Here is a 26,371-nt window from a genome sequence, read left to right as displayed (position 1 = left end):
GAGAAGGCCAATTTACTGGTAGCATTGCTAATAAGACTGTGTTCTCATCTGGTCTCTTTAAGGAGAACAAGTATTTCCCTCTGCATAGTGTCAAGACCACTGCACTGGCCCGCCAGACGCTGCACTTCATTGGTTAGGGAAAATCTCTTAGAAGCAGGCTGTCTGATAATGAATTTCTGGCTTTCCATTTATACTAGTCATGATGCAGTGCTCGGGTCAGACCCTGATTTATTTGGTATCTACCTCTCTTAATTAGAACTTGCAGGATAGTTTTCATTCATTCTGGAATTGAGCTAATTTGCTTACTTTTTTCCAATGGAGCTTTGCCCCATACTCAGTTTTTAAAGGGGTTGTCCAGGACTTTTAAGATTCATGGCCTATCCTTAGGATAGGTCATTAATGTCTGATTGGTGGGGCTGTGACACCCCGCACCCCTGCCGATCAACTGTTCCCAATTGACTGTATGGTGGCCGCGGCCAGGTACTGTACATCCCAAATCAATAGGGGATGGATGTGCTGTACCCAGCCGTGGCCATTATTCCGTCGACGGAGCTGTGCTGTACAGCTCTGTAACTGAGCAATTCTGGCCGCTGCCGACACCGGGAACAGCTGATCGGCGGGGGTGCCAGGTGTCGCACCCCCAACGATCAGACATTAAGGATAGGCCATCAATGTTAAAGTCTTGAACAACCCCTTTAAGGGTAACTCATACTTTCCGTGGTATTCTTCTCTAGAAGCAATACTGTTTGTATGAGCAATAACTCAGTGACTGTAAAAATGGGGCACTGCTTATGCTTCAATATACTGTATAACTAATATGTAAGGCATTTTACAAGCCTAGAGTTTTAATGAAAATGAAGAAACGTCCTAGTGGTTTATGCAGTTGAGCGAGATGATGTAATTATTTAGTATTTCTCCCAATAAGCTTTGGCAGTCAGTAAGCATTGACTTAAATATTGCTCTACTCTATCAGTCTGTACTAAAAAATTATAGGGAAGTACAAACGTTCATACTTTCCTCCTTTCGGTGGTTACTTACTGACGGGCTTGAGACGTCTCTTCTTACGTCACTTGTTTTTCCTCTAATGATATGTATGACGCTGTGTGACAACTGTAAAGTATAAGATGTTATTCAGCGCCATACCTGCTCATACAGTACATTTACAAGAGATTGTACTTTGCCTCCACAGCAACCAATGTTTCCTGTTTTATTAATTCTTTTGAATGGCTTTGTATAAAATAGCTAGAAAGCTTCTTGGTGTTAACAGGTGTACATGGCCTTTATACAAAATGACATGGTTGCACATATTGCTTCACTCCACTCTCGTCAACGTTTAATTGTTCAGTACTTTATATCCATGTTGGCTCAGATACTGGTTGGGTGACTGGTTGATACAGAAACAACTAAAAAATTAAAAAATAAAAATTAGCTCATATGTAAATGAGCTGTTAGGAACTATGAGTCAGACACAATTCTGCATGAAAATCTGCCTCAATAGCTTATTTTAAGTGAAAAGGGGCATTACCAGTGTGATATGTAGTGACTGACACTTTACTCTCATTATCACACACAGCTATGCATTGAGATCTGAACTAACACAATACAACAGAAGGGAAATCTGTCTTACTACAAACATTTGCAGAACCACTTGTCCTCTTATAGTGCTGTCAGCTCTGCTGCAGAGCTGTGCCTGAATATAACTAACACAGTACAGCAGAGTTGAACCTTGTCTTCGTGCAGTGCTGTCAGATCTGCTGTACTGTCACTACCCCCACACTGGTGGTCTGTGAGATGTAAGCTGAAGCACTCTGAGAGGACATCTGGAGCTTCAAATGTTTTTGTAATGAGACAAAATTCACACACAGCTCTGCAGTGAGATCAGAACTCTGCGGATTGCACAAACTCTTCTGTTTCTGGCATAATAAGTCATTTTATGTAATTAAATTATAATGCACAAGCAAACGTTTGCAGTATGCCAGTAGTGCTTTTTTAATCCAAGAGCCAGTCTGGTGCTTACGTCATGTCTTTCCTACGATCTACTTGGAGATTAAAGGAGAAAGGTCCCATATAAGTTCACAATCTAATTAGAATGGGAGGAGTAACACAATAGGTAAGTAAATTGTTTCCCATGTATTAAGTAAGGAGAATATGAATCAATCTGTATCAACCAGTCACCCAGCCATTATCTGAGTCAACATGGATACAAAGTGCTGGATAATTAAACGTTGAAGAGAGAGTGGAGTGAAGCGATATCTGCAACCATGTCATATAGAGTACTGGCCATGTACTATAGTTGTAGTAAAAAAAAAATTGAGGTGGCATAGTTCTCCTTGACATTTCAAGTTGCATTTAAAACTAGAAATGGGCTTCACATTAAAGTCGGCCAAGACCAGAGATTTCAGAGTTTTGTATGGGGCGGCTATCCAACTAAGGATCATTTTGTTCTTATGTCTCTGCCAGAGGCGTCACCCCTTGCCATTGAAACGCATAAACTCCCGGCTAAACCCACAGTTCATGTTTATGGGGACTTCGGAAGAGATAACTGTTAGCCATTGGCTATCCAAAGTGCAGGGGCATTTTTTGGATCAAGTCCAATGGTCTGGGCAGTGTTTCCTACAGAATGGGTGCAGCACAAGGAATGTTCTGCAGATGTCATAGGGGAAGGATGAGTGATGGCTCATTGGAAAAGGAAACGGCATAAGTAGATCGAGATCAGTAGATGTAACTTATGGAGAAAAATTGTCCCTAAAATAGGCGTTGATGGTTTTTTTTTTCCATTTCATAAAATTTTGTGCTCAATTTTTTAATCTATAGCATTAATTAAAGCCGCCATTATACTTTTTCGTGACCAGACCTATTCTTTCTGTAAATAACCTAGTGCTATTTGCTAACCCAGAGGACGCCATACAAATCATATAATGGTAACCAAGATTTAATAGCAATTAAACTCTCATCAAACCAAATGGCTTCTATAAACCACATGACACAGTTTGAAGCTCATTTGCAAATTATATTGGCTCTAAATGGTAAGTTAAATTCTGTTCCCAGGTTCCCGGCACATGTACACTGTTAAGGATTTATAGCTCATACACAGAAGTTTTAATTGAGCACCCTAAAGATTTCATTTACCAGATGGACGCGAGATACTGACTGTTTCCGACAGCGGCTTTGCCGTGCAATCCAAGCCATTTGCAGATTTCTGTTTGAAAACACACTATGCACATATATAATTCTGGAAGGAGTGATTGCATTACATGGCATGCTAATGGTAACATATGAACAGATGTCTTGCTTTAATGATTCTAATTGAAGAAAATGAGCTTTTCTAATCATCCCGGGATACAGCAGTTCTTTTACTTTACAGCTGGCTTCCTAACCCCTTTGTGATGTGTAAGTAATTATAGAAAAAAGACATTCATTGGAACTTGTTGATCACTTATCCAGTATGGTAATTATGGCCAGATGGAGAAGACATTTCCTGATATTTAATGACTGGGCCAGCATGTCTACAACTTTGTCAGAGGCTCTATGGATTCTGTCATTCACGGAAGGATGAGACTTGTGATGTTCCAAGCTGTTTCCATGTCTGTCTCAATAAAGGAAAACTAATTTCTAAGTGGAATTCAACGTGGCTGTACTTGCTGTTGTAATTTTTTGCAAAACTGAAAAATGGCACAGAACCTTGACACTGATAGCTCCAGCTTACAAGATTGTGCATGGGATGTGCCATTCTGCTTCCAGAATACACCCGGCAGAATATTCTGGGGCTGCAGAGTTTCATCTTGTATGAATCTTTACACTTGTTAATTTGGAAGAATACATAGGTTTAGTAACACCCCACTGATCTCAGTTGCTGAAAGTAATGGAGCTATGTGCACATCACTAAAAGAGAATGTCAGCATGGGCCATAGGAAGCTGAATTAAGTGATATCTTGAGATCTTCAATCCAATTTCTTCCTCCAGGGAAATCCATGTTTTTCATAAGAAATATATATTTCATAAGAAATTTCATAAGAAATTATCTCATATGTAAATGAGGTGGACACAATTCTGCATGAGATTGTGCCTCCAGAGCTTATTTTAAATGAAAGGTGGCATTACCAGTGTGAGACATGTAATGACTGACAGTCTGCTCTCATTATCACACACAGCTATGCATTGAGATCAGAACTAACCTAATACAACAGAAGAGAAATCTGTCTTACTACAAACATTTGCAGCAGCACTTGTCCTCTCATAGTGCTGTGAGCTGTGCTGCTGAGCTGTGCCTTATTATAACTAACACAGTACAGCAGAGTTAAACCTTGTCTCATTACAAACACAGTTTGCCTTCTTGCAGTGCTGTCAGATTTGTTGTACTGCCACTACCCTCACTACTGAAGTTTCAAATGTTTTTTAATCGCATAATCACACACAGCTGTGCAGTGAGATCAGAACTGAATGTCAGTCATTACATGTCTCACACTGGTATTCATTACAGAGTGTCAGTCATTACATGTCTCAAACTCTACCTCTTTCATTAAAAATAAGCTCTGGAGGCAGATTCTCATGCAGATTAGTGTCCGGCCCATAGATCTTAATGGCTCATTTGCATGTAACAAATCAGATTTCTCTGGAATAAGACATCAAATTGCAGTTATCAAGGTATTGTTTTATTCAGCTTCCTTTGACCTGCATCCCCATATAGACTTCTTACTGACAGATTCCCTTTAAAAAGGTTAGTCCCATAAACATTGTGTATCTCGTATCAACAGGATAAAATATGAATGTACAATCGCTGGTTGATGAGACCCTTCCAAGGCAACTCGAGAACGGGTAACTCAAAAACCTGTCATGAATAAAGTGAGCATTTTTGGCCACCAGTCCTATCGATAGTGAATGGAGCAGTGTTCCCCATGATCACCACCACTGCATTCCCACATGGGACACTACGAATGGTGATCAGTAAGGGGTTTCTGTTGTCGGACCCTGAACGATCACACAGTTATCACATATCATATGGATAGATGATATGTTGTTTATGGAATAGCCCCTTTTTACTGGAAATATTTTCTAAATAGGATGTATGCACTAAAAAAATTCAAAAAAAACAAACATTTAAGCTGCTGTTGATTTGCATGTGACCTTAGTGATCAATACAAAACCACCTATTAAAAATGATTACAATCTCCCAGTGTACATTTAAGAGACCTTATTAAATATAGTTTCATTTGACAAAAACAGTCACAATGGTTAGTTAATATAAATAGAAGATGACAAATGAGATACAGTAAAAGTTCTCAAACAAGTTTCCTAAACTAAAAGGAAATAAACCAGAAACCTAACACTCAAGTCTCATATATGGTATTCTGTCCCTGGGGGTAAGCAGAAACTAGGATAAATCTTCAGTCCAGTTTGCCCCCCAGAATTAACTAACATCCTAATTCTTTCACACATTTTAAAACCAAGTCTTTTAGTTCTCTTTCCCCCATCTTGTGATGTCACTGACATAGCCTGGGTCTGAGTTGTGATGTGTAGCTTCAAAGAAATGCTATTGCTAGGCCCATCAGGGAACAAAAAAAACATAGTCTAGCCAGGAAACTTTTTAAATAAATCCTGTTACTTACAATAATGTTACTTTTTCCATAACTTGGGGTATCATGGGATCACCTGTTAGATGCAGTAAAATTGCCCCATTATGATTACTTCAATGTGTCTCTATAGTAAGAATTGTGTCCCTGTGATTCCAGCTCTTGTGATTTTCACTAGTGATGATCAAGTATGCCTCATTAACCCTTTCGGCAAGCACGCTCAGGTGCTCGCCGAGTGTTTTGGCGTGCTCGACGTTTCATTCGGCGTTGTTCTCCAGCCTATCTCCGCATGTGTCACAGCTGTCTAACAGCCTTGACACTTGCAGGCGCAGAGACAATGAATGAAAGGGTTAATGAGGCATACTCGATCATCACTAATTGTCACAACTTTTTGATTTGAAAAATAATCGGCCTACATGCAGTCATCACCAGAGGGAGGTTATGATCTAGCTGCATACTGGTATAAAGAGAATTTAAAGAGGCAGTCCAGCAATTTGTTTTTCCATTCGTCCAGCCCCACCTCTGTCACTCTCTGCGTTTCTTTTATGTGTACTTACTTTCATGAAGTTCAGCCTCCTTTTTTATTCACTTCAGCCTTCATCTTGATTCACAAATTTTACCCTGAATTTTAGTCCTCTATGTTTTATCAATCCCATGATGCATGAGCCTAGCATCAGCCTAGCATCACATGGGCAGCCTGAGCCAATACCATCTCCATATTTGCTAGGATGACATTGTGATTATTCTAATTTCTATTTTCTCATAAATACACGAGTATGTTTTAAATATTCAGTCAGGAGACTGAACTGGGATCTCCTTTATTATATCAGCGTGACTGGAGCTGTGTAGTCATCATCATTATTTGTGATAATTTCTTTCCTTCCTGTAAAGAATTTCAGTGGGACAGTCCTTGCAATACCTTTATACACTAATCTCAGCTGACTGAGTTAGTTACATAGGTTGAAAAAAGACTTGGGTCCAACAAGTTAGCCAAGATGGTTATCCAGATTAAAGCACAGAAAGTTCTGTCATTCCCAGAGGGTCACTAATAGATCACATGACTTATCTGGAGTGAAGGGTATTATGTATTTTCAGATAGAAAAGTACAAATGAAAAAAGGTAATACTAGCTGAATTATATTCTTTGGACAACCATTGACAAGATGAATTAAAAAATGTTTTACTTTTACATATATTTATTTGCTGAACATTTTGAGCTAAAGTGATGTTTTCAGATGTTCTAAATAGATAAGAAATGAATCATAGAGAATTTTCAGCATTAAAGCAACATGGTTATGAAAGTTGGACATTTACTTATTAAATTTAAAGCTGACAGGTTTCCTTTAAAAATAAATCATTATCAGAGGGTGTGACTGGATGTAGAATACACATAGTAGGCTGGACCCGCAGGATCCATGTAGTACACTTGTGATGTTCATTCATCTTGTAATGGTCCTGCACGCTGGTATCGGGGTTGGATCTACCCTTGTGTCTCACTTCTCCTCACTTGAGTGCTCTCACATTGCAGCTTGTTTTCATCAGGGCTCCAGAACTTCATGTAAACTTTTCCATCATGCTTTGTGCCAAGTTTAAAATTAAACTTTCTCCCACTCTTCTCCCCACAATCCCGGCATTTTATGTGCATTTATTTTGTTTCACGACCATATTTAATACAAAAGTCTCATAGCTGTCCAGAGATAACAATAACAGTTGTGTGAAACTGACAGATCGGAAAGATTACCAAAATGTTTTCTTATTGTGTCAGCATTGTAATGTGCATGCTTACAAAAATACTGATCTCCCTATTGAGACTTTCCAGATTCATCGGTCCTTTTGTATGGCTTTTATTCGCCTTGGACTGGCATTTGTTGACTCAGTTTTTGTCATTTCTAAATATTCCATAAAATGTGTTCCTTTTCTAAAAATGGAAGCAATAAATAAGGTTGTGTGACTGAGCTAGACTCAAAAACTTTGGATTTACAAAAACTTTATTAATGGAATTGTAAGAATTTACAGCCCATTTGTTTCTTCTTTAGTTGCTATATTAGGTCATCTGCCATTGGGGTTGACATTGTGTTCGAGGGCCTGAAGCTTTACTCTGTTTTGTACCTTGATGTTACTGTTTTCACAGCTGGTTAGAAGCCAAGGAGCAAATTGTTTAAAAATGGATGAGTGCAGCAGCTCGTCCGGGAAAGAAACTTAACATAAGCATTGATGTTTTAAATACACAGCAATTCTGTTTATCAATAATAAATGACCCTAGGAGGGCGCAAACGTGCCAAATACCTGGACATGTGTATAATGAGCAAGGACACTATAGGGGTCATTCATGAGAGTGTCCGCATTAAAACCACTAAACAAAAGAAAGCTATTTTTTGCCATGCACATTACATAGAGCTTTGTCCACTTTTTACATTGCTAGGATCACACTGTGACTCGTAATGGTGCGACATAAGGTTGAAATGTCTCTCTACCATATAGCAAGTAAATGCGGTCGTATTACTACCTTTAAGTTTCCACGATCCAACAATCATCAAAAATCCCTGCAGGATTTCTGCACAACCCCCTTCTTTATCATTAGGCTGCATTCACATCAGTATTTTTAAATTCCATTGTTCTGTTCCGTTATTTGAGCAGAATAATAGGAGCCATCAGATTTTTGTTAGACCATGTTCCCACATGCAAAAACACTTTTTTTTTCACTGCGTTTTTCCTGCACCAATATAAGCAATCTGCTCTAATTATGTTTTTGCTTTTTCTGTGTTTTTTCTCCTGCTGCCTTTTCCCCCTTTTTGATGTGTTTTTTATGCAGATTTGCCATAGCATTCATTGCATTTTTTAGTGCAGAAACGTTGAGATCCTACATTTAAAGCACCACTCCATCGTTTGCTTGTTTTTCACCGCTGGAGTGGTGCTTTAAACAGAAGCCCCCCCCCCCCCCCCCCAGGTCATATACTCACCCTCCAGCGTCTTCACCTTTTTTCGGTGCCGGTCCAGTCCCGCGGTGCCATTTTGTGAGCACAGCTTCTGACTGGCCAGAACTCAGACGCTACATTACATGCTCTCAATACAAGTCTATGGGAGCCAGAACGAGGCAGTCATAGACTTACATTGATTAGTGACCTCCGGCTCGTTCCATGAAACACTGGAGCAGCCGGCAGGTCACAAACTGCAGGAGACTGACTGGAGCGGTGGCGAAAACAGATGAAAACTCCAGAAGGTGGGTATCAGACAGGGGGCTGGGGACTTGGATTTTAAGCGCCACTCCAGCGGTGCAATAAAAAAAAAACCCGCTAGAGTGGTGCTTTAAACAAACAATTAAAAATTGTGTTTTTTCCATGCACTTTTTAGGCTCCTCAATGGAAGCCTACAGGGGAAAAATTTAACAAAACCAGAGTTTAACAGTGTCTATAAATGCACAGTAGGTATACGTTTTTTTTAAAAAAAAAACACATCCAATTGGAAGGTTAAATGCAGCAGATTTTCTGCAGAAGAAAAACGCATTTGAAAACAATGCAGCATATATGCTATGTGTGAACTTGCCCTTATGAGGACTAACACTGTACCTGAAAAAACTGCATTGTGTGCTGCACTATTATGGTCAGCGTTTTTGACCAGAATGGCAATGAAGCCTCTAGTACAGATGTGAACAGAGCCTCAGTTGTGACTTTCAACAAAACATTTTCAGCCTTAGGCCACGTTCCCACTATCAGTCAATCAATTCACACCAGCCCTATCACTCTGCCTGCCTTATTATGGTGATTGACTCTTTTGGGGGTTATGTCTGAACCCTCTTTTTTTGGGCTTCACATGGAAGCCTTGAAATTGTCATGAACATGTCAAAAATGTAATGTAGACATATCCTTATTTGCACTCTCTACTTTAGTTACCTTGCATTGTTTTAAACCTTTTCCAAATTCCTTAACAAGTCATGTATAAAATGAATGAATCTAATACATGCTGCACTGTGGAGACATAATTAATCACCACAAGTCAGTATTAAAGGGTTAGGCCACGGCCCCACTATCAGTATTCGGACAGTATTTTTTTTCAGTAGTGGGAGCCAAAACCGGGTGAGGAACAATCAAAGAAAAGGTTTAATAGAAACAAGTCTCCAATTCTGCATTTATCACCCACTCCTGGTTTTGGTTCCGAATACTGACCAAATACTGACCAAATACTGACAGTGGGGCTGTGGCCTTATTGTAAAACAGTACAAATAGCTGTGTAGCCCTAGCCTATGTATGCGACATGAAGACCATGATTGTCATTCTGCCCCATCCAATTGTGATCACAACATGCTAATAACCCCCCAAAAAACTCGTTGGAATTTTGGTCACATGTCGCGTGCAACTTTGTCCCCATACCCTTCAATGTAAGTCGCATGTCTCTGTGACATACATGCAAATTGGTTTTCTAAGACTAGTCACTGACAAATTGCACAAATGTATATAGTCGTGCTACTTATTATCACTGGGTAGCCGGAGCCTGAATATTTCACCTTTTTTCTAGCATGCATTGCATTGATGTGTGGACCAGACGGAGGGACTTTGCATTCCCACTGGAGCTTTCAGCAGTTGACAAAATGTAATTTATTTTAAATTGAACTTGAGATTATTTTTAATAAGTATGTGTTATTCTAATCAAATAATTAATTAATTAATATCCTAGATTAAAAGTTCAGTTTAGTAAGATGTCAACTAAAGACTACATTTAGTATAATATTGCCCCTGTAATTTGGCCTGGACCTTGTGTCTGCAGGCAGGGTAAATGCGGTGCCCTCGTAACGTTCTTGAATATGATGTGCAGTGCTCATCTCTATATCTGCTTGCCGTGGTGTAACAGGAAACGGGCAGATAGCTTCCATCAGGCAGCTCCCTAAGGAAATGACGGGATATGTTCATCCATTAACTTAAATAGAAATGACTTAAAAATGTAAGGTGCAAGTGGTTATTATTTTAGGCACATTGGCTTCCTGACTGTGTCTGTCGCGGCTGCCAGTTATAGGACGTCACCAGTTCACATGATCCCAGTGGAAAATTGTTCTACTACATAAGTATCTGTTACCTCCATGCCTGGTTTTGTATTTAGCATTGGTGCTTGTATCCATCTTCTTTATAAGATATAAAGCAGCAATATGGAATATAATATGACTACACAATAATTATTATTATTAGTCTGAACTGACCTTGTTAGTGTCCTTGCATTACCTTTTGTACGTTTTAACAAAAACTCATGAAATCTATTCTTTTGGGTGTACCATCTGATCTAACCCCTATTTCTGGCTTCATTAAAAGTCTAAATTTGTAACCGGATACTAATAATAGAAATATACCCAATCCATTTATCCGACCATTTAAAGCACCACTCCAGCATTTTTTTTATTGCACTGCTGGAGTGGTGCTTTAAATGTAATTCCCCTGCCCCACGTCACGTATTCACCTGCAGCCGCCTTCATCCTTTTACAGCGTAGCTTCCCATCAGTCTCCGGTGAAAAGTGACCTTCCGGCTGCTCCAGTGTTTCATGGAGGGCTCCGGAGGTTATTAATTAATGAAAGTCTATCAGAGCCTCGTTCTGGATTCGTTCTGACTCTCATAGACTTGCATTGAGCTCTTGTGACATAACTTCTGACTTCCGACCAGTCAGAAGTTACGCGCAGAAGATGGCTACTTAGGATCAGAGCGGCATTGGTAAAAGGTGAAGTCACCAGAAGGTGAGTATAAGAACGGGAGCTTACATTTAAAGCGTCACTCCAGCTCTGAAAAAGAAAAACCACTGGAGTGGTGCTTTAAAGGTTTTCCGATTACTGGTACCAAGAATGTAAAAAAAAAAAAATAGGTTTTATAAATCTGGGCAACCCTTTTAGGGCATATGGATATAATAAAAAGAGGTACGGTGCTTGGGACCTCCATCTATTACCTAGAGCAGAAAGTTTTTGCAAAGAGCAAGATGGTATCACAATGTTGCCTGATCATAGGAATGGGTGAAATTTAGGGCTGTGGAGTCAGTAAGCCAAACTACCGACTCCGAGTCCTCACTTTCCCTGACTTCCGACTCCACAGCCCTGCCTCACTACTCAGCATGTACATAAAGTGCGGCACAGATTCATCTCAACTAAAAGCCGATATCCTTAGATCAGGAACAGAACCGACATTTATAGGACATTTCATAGCTTTCCCAAATTCTTATGAAAACATTTACAGCACATCCTGCATTCTACTACTGTACCAATTTATTATATATTTTAGGAGTCGGTCCATTTTATACTGACTTCAACTCCGACTCCACAGCCCTAGTGGAATTAATTCTACATTTTGCAGAATATGAACTGAACCTCTTATTGTAACATTAGAAAAGTGGTGCCGTTGATTATCCTGGGTCACCTCAAAGGGGTTGTGCACTACTAGGACAACCCCATCTCACTTTGAATGTTTGCCTCCGTTAAAATGAAAACACTTATACCAGCCAGCGTCGTTCCAGGGGTGCCAGCACTCGCATTCCTAGAGCACACGTAAGTTTATGTAACGCGAGCCCTGCGTCCAATCAGCGCTGGCGTCACTTTCCCCGCCTTTGGACCTACAAGTAATCAACATGAAGCCAGGGCTGCAACTGGTTTCTCACTTTATCTTGATTACTTATATGTCCGAAGGAGGGGACGGTAACACCAGCACTGATTGGGCTCAGGCCTCGCGTTACATAACAACCTCAAGTGAGCCCCAGGAACGCGAGTGCTGACACCCCTGGAACAGCAAAGTGTTTTTATTTTAACGGGGGCAAACATTCAGAGTGAGAAGGCGTTGTCCTAGTAGTGGACAATCCCTTTAATTCAAAGATGGGGTTTTGTTTCTTTACAGGATTTCTACTCTATAATTTTATGTCAGATGATATTGGTGGGTATCCAGGAACAAGTGATGCCTGAGCAGAATATTGCAGGTCTTGGATGTATGGAGCTTGTAGGCTTCTGTCTAGGCTGGACTATTGTGAGACATAGGGAAGAAAAAAAAAAGAATGTTTTGGTGATCACTGCATTATTTCACATATTTCTAAAATTTTATGCCAGATTGTGTTGGTGATTGTCCAGGAAAATGTGATGTCCAGAACAATTGGCCACAGTATTGTACAATTCTAGACAAATTCAGCTCTTGTAGGCTCTAACTGTCGATTTACAGTGCTAGTTGTAAACTAAACCCTACTTATAGATTAATAGGTTGCTATTTGTATTATGGAAATATAGGAACCTGCCTTTCCATATCTATTTTTTATCATGAGATGCTATTTTCATGATTCGTTATAAAACAAACCATACAATCACATTCCATCTTTCTATTACGTTTCCAGCCAGATGGATGTGCGCTCAAGTAACCTGATTGTTCATGTTTGGTCATTTGATTACTTATAAGAACTAATTTTTCCTGATTTATTTCCAAATATAAAACTCAGTGTCCATGTAAGAACGTGTGTCCTGCTGCTCTCCTCTAACCTATATTTCAGCAACAGGAATACACTTGAGAGACTTTTATGAGTCACGGCTGTCAAACAGACAAATTGCTCAGCTTTGTAAGAAGAGTTGATTCTCTAATTTAGTGCGCTAATGTTATGATTGTGGCTTGCCTAAGGTACCTATTAAATGGAGAGACCTGTCATTTGCCGCTCATTATGACTGCTCCTGTTAGATCACTTCACTCTCCCAGGTGTTGAGTAAACCTGAGCAGAATGTTGCACGTCTTGTATCTTTGGTGCACGTGGAGATGTTCCTCAAGGCTTCTGTCTAGGTTGGACTCTAGTGTTCTTCTGAAAGACATAAGGAAAAAAAATATTTTTATAGTGATCACTCTATTATTTCACATATTTCTAGTCCTTAGAACCTTCACATATATTTACATACAATAAAATTATGGTTACATAGCATGGAAGAAACATTTCCATCAAGGACAACTGAGGATTGGGAGAGGACACTAAAAAGGAGTGTATTTTTGTTTTTTTTTGTCTTTTTTTATATATCCTTGATTAATGGGTGGATTCACATGCTTCAGATATGTTGTAAAAAATTATGTTCTTGAAATCACTTCTATTCATCAGAATGGGGGGGAAGTCACATGGTTTTCTGCAAGGTACATGCATTTCTACAAAGTATGAGACTATTTGCTCACAGCACCTATAAGGACCTAATCTTATGTATTATGTGAATATGTTTTTGGGGAGCTCATGTTCTAGACATAGCTGGTTTGGATCCTCCTGGTGATTTTATTAGTATTGGTTATCAGAACCAGAGCTTGGATAATACTTTTTTTTTTTTGCAGGGTCACCAAAAAGTCACAATGGCTCCTTAAGTGGTTTAACTGGCTCATAATATTTACAAAAAATTAAAGGATATGAGCTGTGATTACCAAATCTAATCCAGGACTTTTCTAAACAAAAAATATTCATGTCCTCTGTTAAAGACCTTGAAATCCTTTGGAGCTTGTCACAGTTTATTGGAGATCTTGGACACAATTTCCATGACACCTTTCCTTTCATTTAATATTGGTTGCTAAGGAGATTAATGCTTCTATTTTGATCTTATATCTTGTGATTATAGCCACGTCTTGATTTTCAATCTTCGTTTTTATTTTTCTAACATTTAACTAATTTTTGTCTGTTCGACTCTAGATAACTATAATATTCAAATCCTACCAAGACTGCACGGATCAGAAGGTGTACCAGGCTGTGACGGATGATCTGCCTGCAGCGTTTGTGGATGGCACTACCAGTGGTGGGGATAGTGACTCGAAAACCTTGCGGATTATTGAGAAAGTCAGTGGAAAGCATGTTGAAATGCATGCCAGATACATTGGGACAACCGTCATTGTGCGGCAGCTCGGAAACTACCTAACTCTAGCAATTCGAATGCCCGAGGAGTTGGCTATAGCTTATGAGGAAAGTCAAGACTTGCAACTGTGTATGAATGGCTGCCCATCCAGTGAACGCATTGATGAGGGTGGACATCTGCCTCTCCCGGTGACCAGTACGAATTCACCCAGCTCATCATCTGGACAATCACACCCAGCATACACACTGGAAAGTGCTATTGCTAAATGTCTTGAAAAGTTCCAAGTCAGGCACATCTATTTCCATTCATGTGTTTTTGACTTACTTACAACCAGTGACGCTAATTTTACAGCCGCGGCTCAGAGTGCTTGGGAGGATGTTAAGGCCCTACACCCCAAAAAGGAGCTTTGGATAATCTTTCCAACAAATGGAAATGTGGTCAAAACCCCCACCTTGTCTGCTACCATTCTTGGGCTTGTGTTCTTGGTCTTTGTTGCTCTTTTGTAGAAGTTTTCTTGTGTATAAAAAAAAATTGTAAAATATATATTGTTATAATATATTGAGCAAGAATAACAGCATATATGTATATACCGTGTATATGAAGGGATGTTTGTCTCGGGATGCCCATGAGATTGTACATATTGTCTTATTGTTTATACTTCAGCTGGATGTAGTATTACTTGTTTTATTTTGTCTTGTTTTGTTCTTTAGTTTATTTTTTTTTCAGTTGTACAATGTTTTATATGTTCCTTTGCAGGAACCTTTTAGAAAGCACTTTATTTTTTATAAGATATTTATGTGTCTATACAAGTGAGATACGATATGTGTGAATGCACACATACTAAGCTCTGTTTATGTCTTGTATTGATACCTAAGAAAGTTTTGTATTGTGTGACTTGGCAGGTTAGACGTAGTTTCCATGTAATGGCAGTTAGGGTTGCCATGGATTGTCATGGAATTTTTCTAATAGCTCATTGAAAAGAAACTATACAAACTTTCTCTTCTGTTCTGACGGACGACATGAAAGGTTAAGAGGGATGAGTAAGCTGTATGACGCTGTTCACACAGGTACATTTGATGCTCCTTTGTGCAAAACAAATCTAGAGTGTTCTGGTGTCATGGCTGCCCCCGCTGTTCTGTTTGTGAACAGCTTTATAGGCCATATTCTCAAAAGTTTGTAAAACGCAAAAGTAATTTTTTTAGATAATTTATTTTGTAGAAATTTTCTTTTTATTATAAACCCTCCTTTTATATGGGCTCTAGTGTTTGCCATTATAAAACCTACATTACTGCACCACTTTTTCCCAAAATTGTCATTCTTGTACTAGAAACATGTAGCTCAGCCCTATTCATGTAAAAGGCACTGTGCTGCAATACCAAAAAGGCCCTATAGACACGAGTGGCGCTGTTGTTAAGGAAAACAAGACCCATTTTATAGAATTTTATATAACCAGTATGCCATAACCTAAAAGCAGTTCACAATTTGCATCGTGTCCAACAGATGACAGTGTTTAAGTGATTTTTTTCTTATTTACAGCCCTTTTACCATAAATAGTGGTCGACTTAATAATACTTGTTATGATTCATCTAAGATGGCATCTTTCCCATCCTCTACCCAGAATTATAAACATTTATATTGCTGTTGTGTCCTATTAAGTCATTATTAGAAACTGTTCATTTATACTAAGGCAGGAAGAAAATGTTCATCTTATAAATTGATTCCCTAATTTTGGCTGCCCCCCAAACCCTACTGCCGGAGACAGCTGCCTCAGATTTCCTCATTATAGGGCCACTTCTGCTCAAAAATTATATTATTTTAGAATATTTACTCAAAAAGCATAATTGCTCCTATGTGGATTCGGCATTTTTAAAACTGATTTCCATGACTCCATTTTTGAGTATATGACCTATAGACCATAAGTGATCCCATTACAACTACATGCCTATTCTGTTAGGAACGCGGTTGAGATATTTTACTTTCTTTTCTTGCTTTTCAGAACTGTGAATTAAAACACAAACCTCTGTTCTAGCTATGACTGCTTGTGCCAGCAATAAGCATTTTTTACATATTGCAATTAATATACTCTTATTCTGAATGGTTGTTTTTGTTCTTCATGTTGGCGAATCCCAAAATCCTCTGCACCTAAAAGATTAACTGCCGAACATTTGGGATAGGAGATGGCAATATATTTGACTGGCCCACAAAATTTCCTCTACCCTGATTTACTTTCATTGAAAGATAATACAGGATGAACTTGGTTGACTTTCATCGTCGTAGGATGCCCCATTTTCAGGTAAAAGCCTTTTTATATTGATATTGAATTTTGTTGTTCCCGTTGGATGTATGAAACACTTTGTTAGCCAAAATAGCGCTATGTCAGGTTAGCTAAAGATTTAGATTTTCTAATATAAGGTTTTATTAGATATAGCAGGCAGATCTATCTCAAATTGACATGGAGGGCCGGAATTAAGCATGTGTGACCACTGCTTTTTATATAAATGCACGATGGGATGGCAAAATTTGTTAGGAAATACAGCACTTCTGGGATATTCTGGTGCTCGGAGAAGGTCCTATCCCATAACATTCAAGTGTAGAAAGAATCCGGCACCCTATTAAGATGCTAAAGAAATTGTTTATTGGTGTCATCCTGATCACTGTGTACAAGTGTGACGTTTCGATCTTGCCGACCTTCATCAGACTAACAGTGAAGAAACGGAGCAGGAAGCAAAGCAGTGGCATAAGGAGGTGATGTGTATAGCGCAACTTTTGTCGATGTGGAATTGGCGCCTATTCCACATAAGGCCAATCAGACAAGAGGAAAAAGTTATTTAGCATAAAGTACATCTCCTATTATGTCACCACAATGATGACGTTGGCCTAAAGTTATTGGGTTGTCTAGTAGATACTCATCTGTTTGGCTAAAAGTATTTTCTGTAAATCACATCCAGCCGAACGATCGGTAACTGTACATACTGTTACTGAGGGATTAGTGCAGTTTTCTACTAAACTAAGCTCTCGTTATGGAAAAAGAGCAAGGACTGAAACGTGCCCGGAAAACTTTAACTAACTTCTACATCTTTCTCTTAGTTTAGCACTTCTTAGATTTTTTCACTCTTGGCCCAGCTCTGGGAATTGAGAAAAATGTTATTTGCACATGTTCTTGAAGGCTGTTGTGGCAAAGAGAGCTTTAGATAATGCCAAACATATGGATATTTAGAACTTAGTAAATGCTCTCTGGGGAGAGCTAAATCGTTTGAGAGGATGTGCTCAAAATGGCTGCCCCCTCTCTCTCAAGCTTAGAGAAAGCCACAAATGTGTCTTTGCAGAAACTTTTAGATGTGGTTCAAAGTTATGCCAATACGTATCTGTTTGTGTAAGAGTGACTGTGCATTGTGTAAATAGGTTAACTTATTACGCTACAAGAATAAAGTTGGTTACCCTACAGTGAAACGTCTCCAGTGTGTGGTGTTATTCCGACCTCCTCCATGCTCTGATTAATCAGTGGGATCTACAGACAAGGTGAGAGGTGCTGGTGGGACGGGTGGTTAACAAGTCCAGATAAGTTGTTACGCACCTTGCAGATATGCTGTGACTCATTTCTTAGCAATGCAATGGTAATTGGAACCATGTGTGTGCTTGATAATCATGTATCTCATCGTTTCTTTTACTATAACTGTGAGTTATGCTTCCCTGGCTTTGGATATGTTCAGAGCCTCGCAGGCGTCTTGCTTCTTCATGCTAAAGTATTTACTTGGCCTTTTCTGGAACTCGGGGGAGCCCTGTAGCTGCAGTGCAGAAACAAATTCATATCCTCGTGTTTGACCTGTGCTTTAGTTAAATAACTGTTTCAAATAATATTTGTTTCTAAGAGTTGTACGATTTCCATGGTACGTTATTGATGCTGCATTTCCTTAAAAGGGGTGTCCAACGAGAAATGAAACCAGGTTCTAGAAGTATTAAGAATACTGTGAGTATAGTACATACAGTGGGGAAAAAAAGTATTTAGTCAGCCACCAATTGTGCAAGTTCTCCCACTTAAAAAGATGAGAGAGGCCTGTAATTGACATCATAGGTAGACCTCAACTATGAGAGACAAAATGAGAAAACAAATCCTGAAAATCACATTGTCTGATTTGGAAAGAATTTTTTTTTCACATTTTGGTAGAAAATAAGTATTTGGTCAATTACAAAAGTTCATCTCAATACTTTGTTATATATCCTTTGTTGGCAATGACAGAGGTCAAACGTTTTCTGTAAGTCTTCACAAGGTTGGCACACATTGTTGCTGGTATGTTGGCCCATTCCTCCGTGCAGATCTCCTCTAGAGCAGTGATGTTTTGGGGCTGTCGCTGGGCAACACGGACTTTCAACTCCCTCCAATGGTTTTCTATAGGCTTTAGATCTGGAGACTGGCTAGGCCACTCCAGAATCTTGAAATGCATCTTACGAAGCCACTCCTTCGTTGCCCTGGCGGTGTGCTTGGGATCATTGTCATGCTGAAAGTTTCATCTTCAATGCCCTTGCTGATGGAAGGAGGTTTGCACTCAAAATCTCACGATACATAGCCCCATTCATTCTTTCATGTACAAGGATCAGTCATCCTGGTCCCTTGGCAGAGAAACAGCCCCAAAGCATGATGTTGCCACCCCCATGCTTCACAGTAGGTATGGTGTTCTTTGGATGCAACTCAGCATTCTTTCTCCTCCAAACACGCCGAGTTGTGTTTCTACCAAACCGTTCTACTTTGGTTTCATCTGACCATATGACATTCTCCCAAAACTCTTCTGAATCATCCAAATGCTCTCTATCAAACTTCAGACAGGCCTGGACATGTAATGGTTTAAGCCGGGGGAAACGTCTGGCACTGCAGGATCTGAGTCCCTGGCGACGTAGTGTGTTACTGATGGTAGTCTGTGTAACGTTGGTCCCAGCTCTCTGCAGGTCATTCACTAGGTCCCCCAATGTGGTTCTTGGATTTTTGCTCACCATTCTTGAGATCATTTTGACCCCACGGGGTGAGATCTTGTGTGGAGCCCCAGATCGAGGGAGATTATCAGTGGTCTTGAATGTCTTCCATTTTCTAATTATTGCTCCCACAGTTGATTTCTTCACACCAAACTTCTTGCCTATTGCAGATTCAGTCTTCCCAACCTGGTGCAGGGCTACAATTTTGTTTCTGATGTCCTTCGACAGCTCTTTGGTCTTCACCATAGTGGAGTTTGGAGTGTGACTGTTGCGGACAGGTGTCTTTTATACTGATAACAAGTTCAAACAGATGCCAGTACTACAAGTAATGAATGGAGGACAGAGGAGCCTCTTAAAGAAGAAGTTACAGGTCTGTGAGAGCCAGAAATCTTGCTTGTTTGTAATGACCAAATACTTATTTTCCACCAAAATTTGAAAAAAAATTTCTTTCCAAATCAGACAATGTGATTTTCAGGATTTGTTTTCTCATTTTGTCTCTCATAGTTGAGGTCTACCTATGATGTCAATTACAGGCCTCTCTCATCTTTTAAAGTTGGAGAACTTGCACAATTGGTGGCTGACTAAATACTTTTTTCCCCCACTGTAAAAGGGGTTGTCCGATCTTAACCTAAAAGTCTACGTCATTCTAAGTGACTGCAGACTTGTGAATCCTCACATCGTGTGCGCTGTATGCCTTGAGGATGCGCCGGGAACAGTGGTCATGTGACCGCAAGTATACGATATGCATAAACCCGGCCACATGCCGACTAGATGGGAATGGCTCGATCAATGCAAGTGTATTGAGTAAGGCTGGAAACAGTCTAGTTGGATTGTGGTTGGGAGTATTCATATCACATATTTGCGGTGACACCGGAGAATCCTCACAGTGCGCAGTGAGAGGGTTCACAAGTGTGCAGTCACAAAGAGTGACTGCAGACTTTTAATTTAAAACTGGACAACTTCTTTAAAGAGTTTAGAGAACTTTATTCCATCAAGTAATGTTGTTTCTACAGTGACGATCAATAATACATCAGATAATTCTGACCATTAACATGCCAGGCTGAACTAGTATATAATGGGCAGGGCTTAAAGGGAACCCATCATGTTGAAAATACTATCTGATCTGGATGCAGGATGTTATAGAGCAGAGGAGCTGATCAGATTGATATTTATTTTGTGGGAAAAGTTTCAGTATAACTTGCATTTTTATTTATTCATTGAAATCCCAGATGTTTGTAGGCATATGAGTCCAGTGGACGGTCCTACTCCGTGACTGACAGTCTTCTTTGTATGACTAATTCAGAGTAGGTCCACCCACTGGACTCGTGAATACAAAGAGCAGGGATTTCAGTGAATAAAATACAAGTTATACTGAATCTTTTGCAACAAGCCTATATATTATTGTAGTCAGCTGCTCTGTGCCATGCTATGCTGCATGGACAACTTGACAGGTTCCCTTTCAAGCAAATCTGTCACCATATTTCACAATACAACTTACATACATTGTTGAATAGTTCTCAAAGACCTTATGAGGCCGGTGTAGTTACTTGGAAAGTCCATGTAAAATGACTGTATAATCTTCATATTAGCATGAGATAGCATTAGAGTAGCATTAGAAAATTCTCATGTAAATTTTGATGAGGCTGGTGTGGTTACTTAAAAAATCCATGTAAGAATGACTGGATAATATTGATATTAGCATGACGAAAATTTAAATCTTAGAAAGGGAAAATTTCAAAACCATTCTTGCAAGACTTTTCAATGAAAGTAGACGATCAAGTTAAAAAAACAGAAGTTTAAGGCAATGTTCCCATGATGAGTTTTTGGTGATTTTTTTACGGTACATATTTTCGAAAAATGCAAGTAACCTATTTTACTTAACAGGTGCAGAAAATCTGCAATATCAAAAACTCACCAAAAGCTCATCATTTGATTTTGCTGCAGATTTCACCTATTCTAATGAGTGGGGAAAAATCTGCACCAAAAACTCTCCTATGTTACACAGCGTTTTTCCTGCCAAGAGATGCAGAAATGGTGCATACATTTTTTTTCATTGGATAGCTGTCACTCCAATGTTATACTATGGGCAAGTGCAGATCTGTGATAATTTTCTCATGCTGAGTCAGCATGCTGCGATTGGCAACGTATATCAGATGGCACACACCCATACAAGTCTATGGTTGCTTGCAAAACATCGGACTGCATCCGAGTGCTGTCATCGGATGTCATCTGAGTGCAGTGCAATTACCGCAGACGCCGGCAATGTAGGAGATTGAGAAATTACTTTCTCCGTCTCCTCCGCACCGGTGATGCGATTCTCTCATGAGCGTGTAATGCGCTCGAAACGTGTCTAGTGTGTTGTGTTTCCTTCTTTTCCCCTCACACCTCCCTCAGTGGATGTACCCTTGTTCTCACTTTTAATGGATTAAATAAAGAAACTAGATTTTAATATCGTGGAAGCTGGATTTATCCTTTCACTTAAATATTTGACCACACCATGATTCACCTTTAAGTGCTTCAAAGATGTTTCCAACTACAATACACAACATTCTTAAGAAAATTTTTAGTTAAGCAGACGTTCTCCTGTGAAGCCCAGGTAATAGGAGGACTAACATGGCAACCATGGGGGCCTTAAGCAGAACCCGTCCTACCATACTAACCTAGCGGTAGGACCAATGGATGTTGATGCCACTGTCTTCGTTTGACAACGACATCTAAATGGTTAAACTGTTATCGTAGCTAGTTCTGGTTACTATTGTTACAGGCTGTTGCTGACTGTATAACACAGCAAGCATCTGCGGGTATGATGTAGGTTCCTGAGCCCACTCCATACACCCCCAGTGACCTTAAAATGTACATTTATATTATATCGTCACAAAGGGATTAAAAAGGTCCAGAAATAGAAAACATTTCTTTCCACAAAGAGCACCAGTTTGGTCCATGGACTTTGGTTGCCATTGCAGCAGAGGCCTTATTCCCTGACTAGATATTGATTGCAATACCAGACACAGCCCATAGATGGCGTGGTGCTGTTTTTAAAGAAGAAAAAAAAAACGTGATTTGTCTAATTTCTGGACAAGACCTTTACCTAGTTGAGATCCAGCGAGGCATTGATACTCATTGTCATAGCCTTATTTTTCCAATGGCTGTTTGATATTTGGGGGTGGACCGGAATTGAACCTCAGAACGACCGAGTGTCATTCCGTACACATGCTCAGGTCCTCACATTGAAGGACAGGTGCGCCTGGTACTGTTCATTCTCATCCCAGTACATGGAGCTAAGCTGCAGTACCAGGCGCAGCCATTCCTGTATGTACGGGGCCGAGCCCATGTAAGGAATAAAGGATTCATGGCATTCACGAAAACCTTATTAACAACATTCTGCTAAAATGCAGCTGATAACTAAAAGTTCAGTTTGCTGTGAAAAAAACGTTGACATTTCTGTTGGTTTTATTTATTCCTTTTTTGACTCTTGAAGTTGGGAATCTTTGGCTTGCACATAACTGATGTGGATAGTGGATACTGAAAGAAAGAAAAAAGCAGACAGGTTTTCTGAAGGGCATACTGAATCGATTGCAGATGTTTTTTCAAAGGTGGGGGAGGGAACATACTGGAACCGGGCTCAGCTGCTGGATTAGCAAAGGTTGTAACCCTCCACTTCCCACGACTCTTATTTAAACATTTTTTTGTGTTTGAGATTTGAATTCAAATGATAAATAATTGCAATGTCATTTTCTGATGCATCTTTTTAGGAGATGATGGAGAACAAGTCAGGCCAAATTACCCATCCATTATGAGGACATTTAGTTGCTGTGTTTATTAAACTTACAAGATACAAATATGTTAGAAGATGTAAAAATGAAACTTTAAAAATGAAAATGAAAGAAATTCCAATTATAATCTTCAATCATTCCATATCTTATGTATTACACTATTTTTCCTAGAGGAAGCCCAAAGCGGAATTGCCCCAACGCCAACCTCTCTTCACAGCAGTAGAAAGATGCTTTACAGCTGAACGAACCGTGTCAGAAACTGAAGATGGGCAGTAACGTCACCAAAAGTCTTCACAAAAACCTTCTCACTTTGCACTGTCTGTTATCTACACCCTTTTTTGTGTTTAATTTGAGATTGTACATTATTCTGCCATTACAGGGTTAGTCCCAAAATTGCAAGTTATCCTCTCTCCATAGGATACAGGTCATACTGCTGGTTCCCTCAGTGATCTCCATTTCAGAGCTCTGGAGTCCCATGACCGGGCTATGTAGCCCCATATTCAATGGGACCGAGATGCCCATGCTCGATCCCAACTCCATTTATTGTCTATGGGACTGTAGGGAATTTAGGGAAAGCCAAGCGCTGTACTCTGCTTTCCCAATCAGTCTAGTGGACAATAAATGGATAAAATTTATAGGGTTTAACTTGTTTATTTTTGGGGAATAGCAAAGTCACTGGCAAAATACTGGAGGGGAGATATATAGCACGGAGATTGTGAGGTGAAAGCTCTGGAGCTGTATTGCCATGTGAAGGAAAGCTAAACCTTGGGTTGTTTGTTCCTAAAGTGGGTAGTTTCCTGTAACAACAAGTACTGTGACATACATTATGTTTTGTTTTTCCTTTTAGGCCGGGAAGGCAGTGTTTGTTTTTACTAACATTGCCACGGTTTGTGCCATTCCCTTAATAAACCACAATGGAAGATTTAAAGAGACAGTGTTCCTGTGTCTACCTCTTTGTGCAGCCGAGTGAGGCGATGTACCACAGTGCACATACTTCTTCAATTGCTGAAAAATGTGGTTGACAAGAGTTTTCATATCTTTTTAATAAACTGCTACCAGAATACTCATATGGCTTATCTTCCCAGAAAACAAGAGCAATGGGTATCTGATCCTTCTACATCATCAGTCAGAGGAAAGTCAGGAGGCCCCCATACACATTAGATAGCCCAGTAAAATTTGAGCGTTTGGTTTAATTTTCACTAGTGTCTATGAGGGATTTTCATTACTATTATTTTTTATATAAATGTTTGCAGATCCGCTGATCTCTATAGGGCAATGGTTGTACTAAATCTCAACAGCAGCTGGAGAAAGAAAGATTTTAACCTACTAATTCTTTACTTCCCCCAGTAGATAGGTCACTGCCAGAGGTAAGTGCATAATTATATGGAGTGGTCTGAGCAATGTCGGACTGGGGCGCCAAGGGCCCACCAGTAATCTACTGCAGGGCCCCACTTTTCAACTACTTGCTGTAACGGGTCTGGGAGGCGGAACCTCTGGGCTACTATACAAGGGAGCGGTCCTTGTAAGGGAGCGGGTGGCGACCAGGCAGGCAGTCACAGCAGGTGACCGGGACAGTCTCTGGGTGTACGGGCAGGAGGTCACGGCAAGTGATCAGGGCAGTCTCTGGAAGAACGGGCTGGAGGTCACGGCAAGTGACCGGGGCAGTCTCTGGAAGAACGGGCTGGAGGTCACGGCAAGTGACCGGGGCAGTCTCTAGGTAAAGGGTAGGTACGACCTGTGATGGCTGAACCTCCAGGTAGGCTAGCAAGGCAGATGGAGGATGTGTGCTCCCAGGTGAGCAAGCGAGAGTCTCTGGAATAGCAGGTGGTCACAGCACGTGACGGCGGAGCCTCCAGGTAGGCAAGCAGGCAGGTAGCGGAGAAGCGCTCCCAGGTGAGCGGGCAAGAGTCTGGAATAGCTGGTGGTCACAGCACGTGACAGCGGAGCCTCCGGGCAGGCAAGCAGGCAGGTAGCGGAGAAGCGCTCCCAGGTGAGCGGGCAAGCTGGTCCATAGACAGACTGACCGGAGTTGTAAGGCAGACCGTCGGACCTCAGGCAAGCAGGCAGGTAGCTGATGTGCGCTCCCAGGTGAGCGGGCAAGTTGGTCCTTAGACAGACTGACCGGAGTTGTAAGGCAGACCGTCGGACCTCAGGCAGGCAGGCAGGTAACAGGAAATCAGGCAGGATTAGGACAGCAAGCTGGCAGGAATCTGGCAGGTAACTGGCAGGTAACTGGCAAGGGACCTGAGGGCTGAAGCAGAGTAGAACGGTGCAACAACATTGCTCGGGCACCTCCATTTTGGAGGAGGTGCCTTATATATGGTAAAGTCCTCCGGCCATTGGCCGGGGACTCCTTAGGACGGCGCGCGCGGCCCCTTTAAGAGGGAGGGAGGGCGCGCGCGCGCGCCCTAAGCACAGTGGCCGGGAAGGAGCGCGCGCTGCCAGCAGAGCGGGAGAGGGACGCCGGGCACGGAGCAGAGCGGTGAGGGGAACAGCGTCCCTGCCTAGCAGAGGGCAGGGACGCCGGCACTACAGTACCCCCCCCTTTAGGCCCCCCCTTTTTTAGGCCAGATAGAAATAGGATGAGAGGGGCATGGATGTTCTCCCGGGGCTCCCACGTTCTCTCCTCAGGACCAAACCCCTTCCAATCTACCAGAAAAAAGGTCTTTCCTCTTACCCTTTTGGTGGCAAGAATGTTCTCTACCTCAAACTCGTCCACAGCAGAAACCGGAGCAGGAGGCGTACCTGTAGACTTGGAAAAAGAGTTAAGCACCACGGGTTTGAGGAGAGATACATGGAAGGAGTTAGGGATCCGTAAGTTGGCCGGGAGTTTCAATTTATAGGCCACCGGGTTGATCTGACTGATGACCTCCAGAGGACCGATGAACCGAGGTCCTAACTTGTAAGAAGGTATCTTGAGTCGAACATATTTAGATGAGAGCCAGACTTTATCTCCTGGACGAAATTGTGGAGGATCCAGGCGTTTTTTGTCAGCGTGTCTTTTCATACGCTCGGATGACAGAAGGAGTGCGGACCGGGTACTCTCCCATATGGAGGAAAATTTGCTAACGAGAGATTCCGCAGCCGGGTTGTCCACAGAGGTGGAGACAGGAAAAGGAATCCGAGGATGCTGACCAAAGACTACAAAAAACGGGGATTTGGAGGAGGATTCGCTCTCATGATTATTATAAGAGAACTCGGCCCATGGTAGGAGATCCACCCAGTCAGAATGGTGGGCATTAACGAAGTGCCGG

General features: G+C 40.8%; 1 protein-coding gene across 6 annotated transcripts in view; it reads left to right on the top strand.

Moving 5' to 3' along the window:
- Positions 1-17,829, top strand: part of RGMB (repulsive guidance molecule BMP co-receptor b) — a 65,980-nt gene extending 48,151 nt beyond the window's left edge. For all 6 annotated transcript variants that reach the window (XM_073678057.1, XM_073678049.1, XM_073678065.1 and 3 more), the window contains one exon: positions 14,220-17,829. In XM_073678057.1, the coding sequence (XP_073534158.1) occupies positions 14,220-14,885 (666 nt within the window). In that variant the 3' untranslated portion in view covers positions 14,886-17,829. The remainder of the gene's footprint in view (positions 1-14,219) is intronic.
- Positions 17,830-26,371: the final 8,542 nt, after the last annotated feature.

The sequence above is a fragment of the Phyllobates terribilis genome, unplaced genomic scaffold (assembly GCF_046119375.1).
Source record: "Phyllobates terribilis strain yellow unplaced genomic scaffold, ASM4611937v1 Scaffold_1__5_contigs__length_1240528914, whole genome shotgun sequence".
Classification (NCBI taxonomy): Eukaryota; Metazoa; Chordata; class Amphibia; order Anura; family Dendrobatidae; genus Phyllobates; species Phyllobates terribilis.
This window is presented reverse-complemented; position numbering and strand designations above follow the sequence as displayed.